At 41.1% G+C, this 6,969-nt stretch overlaps 1 protein-coding gene across 3 annotated transcripts in view; it reads right to left on the bottom strand.

Annotated features, from left to right (window-relative positions):
- Positions 1-6,969, bottom strand: part of ZNF143 (zinc finger protein 143) — a 78,812-nt gene that overhangs the window by 9,940 nt on the left and 61,903 nt on the right. For all 3 annotated transcript variants that reach the window (XM_011947611.1, XM_011947612.1, XM_011947610.1), the window contains 2 exons: positions 5,817-5,965; positions 2,098-2,259 (listed from right to left, as the gene is read on the bottom strand). In XM_011947611.1, coding sequence (XP_011803001.1) covers positions 2,098-2,259; positions 5,817-5,965 — 311 coding nt within the window. The remainder of the gene's footprint in view (positions 1-2,097; positions 2,260-5,816; positions 5,966-6,969) is intronic.

The raw sequence follows: 6,969 nt of genomic DNA, 5'->3' as shown, positions 1-6,969 counted from the left end.
GCCCGGCCTGCATTTTCTTAATGACTAATGATGTTGAACATCTTTTCATGTGCTTATCGGCTATGTACATCGTTTTACACTCCCACTAGCAGTACATGAATGTTCTAGTTGCTCCGCATCTTTGCCAACATTTGGAGGTGGTGGTGGGGGTTGTTTCCTCACTAGTTTCTTAGGAGAAATCAACATTTGGTTTTTGATTTTAGCCATCTTCTTGGGTTTGAAATGCTCTCTCATTGTGATATTAATTTGCATTTCTTTGATGATAAAAGATGTGCACTTTTTGTGTTATGTATCTTTTGTGGGAGGTCTGTTCAATGAGCAACTGAATGATTTGTACATTTAAAACATTTTTTGACTCATTTTTAATGGTTGTTCATCTTTTCATTGTTGATTTGTAGAAGTTTGTTACATATTCTCAATACAAGTCCGTTTTTAGACTTGTATTGTGTGAATATAGTGTGTGTATATGGTATGAATATCTTTTCCTCAGTCTGGGAGGTGTCTGATCTTTTTCTTAACAGTGTCTTTTGGTGAGAAGAATTAATTTTGATTAAGGCCAATTTATCAGTTTTTTTTCTTTCATTGTTACTACAGTTTGAATACAGTCCAAGAAATCTTTAAGGTTGCAAAACTATTTGCCTTTCTTTTCTTCTAGAAGCTTTATGATTCTGAGTTTTGCATTCAGGGTGTTATGAGACCACCAACTTCATTCTTTTTTTAAGAGTGAGACTCAACATTGCCTTTAGTATAGTACAAGAACAGTTTTTAAATATATTACGTTATTTAAAGGAAATGAAAATTAAAACTACAAAAAAAAAATCAGATTGGCAAAAATCCAAGTTTGATACTACCACGGTGACTATACTGAAGGAGAAGAGGCACTATCAAACCCTGCAAGTGAGAATGGAGACTGGCATAACCCTAGAAGGGAAGTTTGGCAACACTGATCACAATTACGAATGCATGTATCTTTGCATCAGCAATCCTGCTCTAGGAATTTATCTAGCATATATACTCACACTTATATAAGCAAAATCACATGTGCACAAGGTTATGTGTTGTTTGAAATAGCAAAAGACTTTAATTACGGCACATCCATAAGTGGAATACAATGCAGCTTAAAAAAAAAAAGGATGAGGAATCTCTCTATATAATGAAATAGAAAGATTTTGAAGATGTATTGTTAAGTTTAAAAGACAACATACAAGATGCAGAACAGACTAGTTTACTATCAATAAAAAAAAAAATAGAGGCTGGGCATGGTGGCTCATGCTTGTAATCCCAGCACTTTGGGGGGCCAAGGCCTGGGCAACATAGTAAGACCCTGTCTCTACAATTAAAAAAAAAAAAAAAAGAAAAAAGAAAAAGACAGAAAAATTAGCCAGGCATGGTGGTGCATACCACCATGTCTCAGCTACTCGGGTGGCTGAGGTGGGAGGATTGTTTGAGCCTGGGAGGTGGAGGCTGCAATGAACCATGATCGTGCCACTGCACTCCAGTCTGTCTCAAAAACCAAAAGAGAGCTATTATGTTAGCTGTGGGCTAGTTAACAAAAAAGGAAGGGGGAGATGACTATTTACTTATTTGTATTTGTTTGTATATGCTTAATGATTGGAAGAATACACAAAAAATTGGTAGAAGTTGATTATCTGTGGAGGCAAGAACTGAGTTGATGAAGGCAGGGGTGGGATGAAGACTTTTCATTACACACCTGTATATATTTTTTGAGTTTTAAACCATATGAATATATGACATATTCAAAATTAAACAGTAAATTTTGCAATTATTTCCTAAGTATCTGATAATGATGATAATAGGAATAACTACCACTACTGAATACTTAATATATATCTAGGCTGAGTATCTTATATACATTATCTCATTCAATCCTTACATCAACCTTATGGGGTAGATGCCACTAGCACCCTACTTTACAGATAAGGAAAAACAGGCTCTGAGGGTTAAGTAGCTAAGAAGTTGCAAAATATTATTCACTCCAAAGTTTGTGTGCTTAACTGTTGTACCACATTGTATATCTATGTAACAGTTTTGGTACTGATATATGTATTGATTGATATAACAGAAAAAAGTAATTACCTGTTGCCCTTCCGTACCCTCTGCAGTAACCATAGCAACAGAATGTGTTCCTGCTGACGAGATGACTGCATCATGGGCGGGAACTGTGATGGGCGTGCCATCCTGCGTTACCATTGTGATGGTGTTGCCAATGGCCTGCATGTCAGCTTGAGATATGTTGACCTGCAATACAGTGAATTTTACAAAGCAGTCAATGTTTCCTGTTATAGCTGACAATCTGACATAAGGACTGGGACTAATCCTTGTATAAGTTTGCCCTGTGAATGTAAATAAGTCTTTTAGAATGAAATAAACTCATTCAGTCATCAGAAAAAAATCAATACAATATTTCTTTTAAAAATTCTTATTTTATTATTTTATTATTATTTTTGGAGACAAGGCCTTGCTCTGTTGCCCAGGCTGGAGTGCAGTGATGCAATCATAGCTCACTGCAGTCTACAACTCCTGGGTTCAAGTGATCCTCTAGCCTCATCCTCTTAAGTAGCTGTGACTATAGGCGTGACCCATTGCTCCTAATTATCTGTATTTTTTTTTTGTAGAGATGGGGTCTCACCATGTTGCCCAGACTGGTCTCAGACTCCTGGCCTCAAGTGATCCTCCCACCTCAGCCTCCCAAAAGTGCTGGGATTACAGGTGTGAGCCACTGTTTCAGGCAATATAGTATTTCTTTCTTTTTTCTTTTTTTTTTGAGACAGAGTCTTGCTTGTTGCCCAGGCTGGAGTGCAGTGGTGCGATCTCTGCTCACTGGAAGCTCCGTCTCCTGGGTTCACGTCATTCTCCTGCCTCAGCCTCCCAAGTAGCTGGGACTACAGTACAGGTGCCTACCACCACACCCAGCTAATTTTTTTTTTTTTTGTATTTTTAGTAGAGACAAGGTTTCACCGTGTTAGCCAGGACGGTCTTGATCTCATGACCTTGTGATTCGCCTGCCTCGGCCTCCCAAAGTGCTGGGATTACAGGTGTGAGCCATGACGCCCGGCAATACAGTATTTCTTAATTGCATTTCCTCCTCTCCATTCCTGTTGCTAATTTAGATCCTTATTTTTCTCCCATCTGAATTTCTATGAGAATCAAACTTCTCTCCAGGTATTCAGTCTAACCCTCCTCTATGCTGACATCTTTCTAAAACAAAACGAAACAAAATCTTATTATGCTCTCTGCTGCTGAAATCCCCTGTGACTGCCCATCACCTATAGTTAAGACTTTTTTTTTTGAGAAGAAGTTTCGCTCTTGTTGCCCAGGCTGGAATGCAACGGCATGATCTCGACTCACCGCAACCTCCATTCCCGGATTCAAGTGATTCTCCTGCCTCAGCCTCCCAAGTAGCTGGAATTACAGGCATGCGCCACCACACCTGGCTAATTTTGTATTTTTAGTAGAGATGGGGTTTCTCCATGTTGGTCAGGCTGGTTTCAAACTCCTGACATCAGGTGATCTGCCTGCCTTGGTCTCTCAAAGTGCTGGGATTACAGTGTGGGCCACTGTGCCCAGCCCAGACTTCTTACACAGCATTCTTGACCTTTCATGACCTGGCCTTTACCAACTTCCCCAAACTCATCTTCCACTACTTTTAAACTAGCAACTGACACTCCAGCCACAACTAGTCATTTGCAGTTCTAGAAAATATATTCTCTTCCCTTTACTCTCTGTTTGGTGAGTTCATGAAAATCCTTCAAGACCCAACTGAACACCCATTCTCTATGAGGATCTGCAAGATTACTTTAGGAAGAAAAATTTACTCTCTCCTCCAGGGTGCCATAGCACTTTCTATATCCCTCAATTATATACCCGTCATTATGAAAAATTATTCATTCTAAAAGGGTGTCTCTCCTACTAGACTGTGATACTGCCCTTCCTGTGATTCCAACACTAAGTCCACTGACCAAAATGTCTGCCAAGGGGGTAGATGCTCAATAAATGTCTATCGTTTGACTAATTCAAGGAATGGAATGGAAATCTAATTCCTGAAGGAAATGAGAAGGTTAAGTGTAGAGAAAGTACAACATTGGGAAGGGAAAGATAGTTGTTTTGGAATATATGAAGAAGGATTAGACTTATTCAGTATGGTCAGAGAGGAGCCATGACTGGATGACACAGGGGTGGGTTCTGGTCTGATAAATACTAGAATACAGGTGGCTCATGCCTGAAATCCCAGTGCTCTGGGATGCTGAGGCAGGAGGATCACCTGAGGCCAGGAGTTCAAGACCAGCCTGGGTAACACAGTGAGCCCTCACCTCTGAAAAAACATGTTTCTTTAATTAGCCAGGGGTGGTGGTACACACCTGTAGTCCTTTGAACTATGGTTGTGCCACTGCACTTTGGCCTGGGCAACAGAGTGGGACCATCTCTAAAATCACACAAACACACACTAGAATTATTCAACAATGGAACAGATTGCCTCTTTTTAAAATGTACTTGTTTATTTATTTAGAGACGGAGTCTCACTCTATTGTCCAGGCTGGAGTGCAGTGGCATAATGTTGTCTTACTCCGCCTTCTGGGTTCAAGTGATCCTCCCGCCTCAACCTACCTAGTAGGTGAAACTACAGGAGTGTGCGACCACACCAGCCAATTTCAATATTTTTAGTAGGGACGGGGTTTCACCACTTTGGCCAGGCTGGTCTCAAACTCCTGATCTCAAGTGATCCACGCGCTTTGGCCTCTCAAAGTGCTGTGATTATAGGTGTGAACCACTGCACCCAGCCCAACATTGCCTAAGACAGAAACTGCCTAATCACTGGGGGTTTCTCAGTAGTGGCTATTTCAGACCTGCTATAGTGGGAATTTTTCCTGTATAGGGAAGAGGGAGGTTAATATAAAACAACCTCCAGAGGACCTCTGTATGTGATGATCTAATTCAAGAAAAAGTGTTAAGGCTGATGCAGAATTAAAACTTGGTTAATAATCTTGCATACCAGTCAGAGGACAAAGAGTATAGTGTGAAATTAGTGACGTCAAAATGAGGAAGGAGATGAATGAGATGGTTTAAAAGTTTGTACTTTTGAATCCTGAGTATCAAAACAGGGCAGATTAATCATTAAACCCTAAGAGAGATGGGTAAGGAGAGCATTCTCATGAAAGAGGCAGACACAGAAGGGTAAAAGAAGCACATTGCGCATATTTCCACCAGGTATTAAGACAGCCTTTGCCAGAGCTTAAAAATGGAATCAAGGTGGAATTATTTTAGGCTAGCAACATCTAGAAAATAATAACAAGTTTGACTATCAGAGAACCATTACACTGTGCTTTTTCTGGGGGAAATCAACATACCTATTCTATCGACTCTGTGAAGCTAGTTGAGTGAACTCTCATGATTCCTGATCTCTTAATGGTGCCATCATATTCTGATCACCTCAGCCAAATCTCTGTTTTTTCAATCTCACCTCCTGGATCTAATCAGCCACCAAATCCTATCACTTTTCTGAGCTGTATTTCACATGGATCCAGTACTTTTCAAGACCTCAGCCTCTCTGTGGCTGACCTTTATCATCTCACCTTTGAGCTACACCAAGAATACCATTTGGATTCTGCAGTCACAAACATTCTCTCTCTCCTCATCTCTCTGCACACAGTCTCTTTAAGCAGACTACTGAAAAACCTCAGGGTTTCCAAACTTTGTGCCCTGATATTTCAAAGTTTTCCTCAATGGGGAGCCAGCCTGCCTTTCAAGCCCAGGTTCACGGAAAGATTTAATTTGTTTGGCTTTTGATGGATACTTACATGCTGAGTTCCATCTTGGGATATGAGTGTAACTTGCTGACTCAGCCCAGATTGGGTTACTGTGGCTACTTGTGTAGAAACAACGTCGTCCCCTTCTACACCTGTGACATACGTAATCTGGGACCCTTTAAGAACATCTTCACCCTGACCTGTTTAAAACAAATCAATCATTTATTTGACCAACCAACCAATTTGTTTAGAAAACAGGACATTTTAAATATTAAAGAGAAAATTATATAGATTAAAATGTACATATATCATATTCTAAGTCATAAAAATGGCTTCCAGGACCTCCTTCCAATTCCTCCACCTCCACTTTTGCAAAGGCAAACCACATCAAAGCAGACCAAAGAAAAAACTTTTCTGCATCATATTTAAATGTTCTGAATTTTAGGGACCTGTTTTATTCTCTTAGTTGGAGTAACTACTTGATACTGCATGCGTATTAGGGGCAGGGAGGGGAGGAATGTACAGGAAGACTAGCAAATAACCCTTCAAATACAGCAAGTATGCACTAAGTTCTCGCATTCACTTAAGAAGGTGCTAAAGGCCAGGCACAGTGGCTCACACCTGTAATCCCAGCACTGTGGAAGGCCAAGGCGGGCAGAGTACCTGAGGTTGGGAATTCGAGACCAGTCTGACCAACATGGAGAAACCACGTCTCTACTAAAAACACAAAATTAAGGCCGGGCAGGGTGGCTCATGCCTGTAATCCCAGCACTTTGGGAGGCCAAGGCAGGTGGGTCATGAGGTCAGGAGATTGAGACCATGCTGGCTAACACAGTGAAACCCCATCTCTACTAAAAATACAAAAAAAATGAGCCGGGCATGGTGACAAGCGCCTGTAGTCTCAGCTACTCAGGAGGCTGAGGCAGGAAAATGGTGTGAACCTAGGAGGCAGAGTTTGCAGTGAGCCGAGATGGCGCCACTGTACTCCAGCCTGGGTGACAGAGCGAGACTCTGTCTCAAAAACAAAAACAAACAAACAAAAATACAAAATTACCCAGGCCTGGTGGCATATGCCTGTAATCCTAGCTACTCGGGAGGCTGAGGCAGGAGAATCACTTGAACCCAGGGGGCAGAGGTTGTGGTGAGATGAGATCGCACCATTGCACTCCAGCCTGGGCAACAAGAGCGAAACTCCATCTCAAAA

The sequence above is a fragment of the Colobus angolensis genome, unplaced genomic scaffold (assembly GCF_000951035.1).
Source record: "Colobus angolensis palliatus isolate OR3802 unplaced genomic scaffold, Cang.pa_1.0 Scaffold269, whole genome shotgun sequence".
Classification (NCBI taxonomy): Eukaryota; Metazoa; Chordata; class Mammalia; order Primates; family Cercopithecidae; genus Colobus; species Colobus angolensis.
This window is presented reverse-complemented; position numbering and strand designations above follow the sequence as displayed.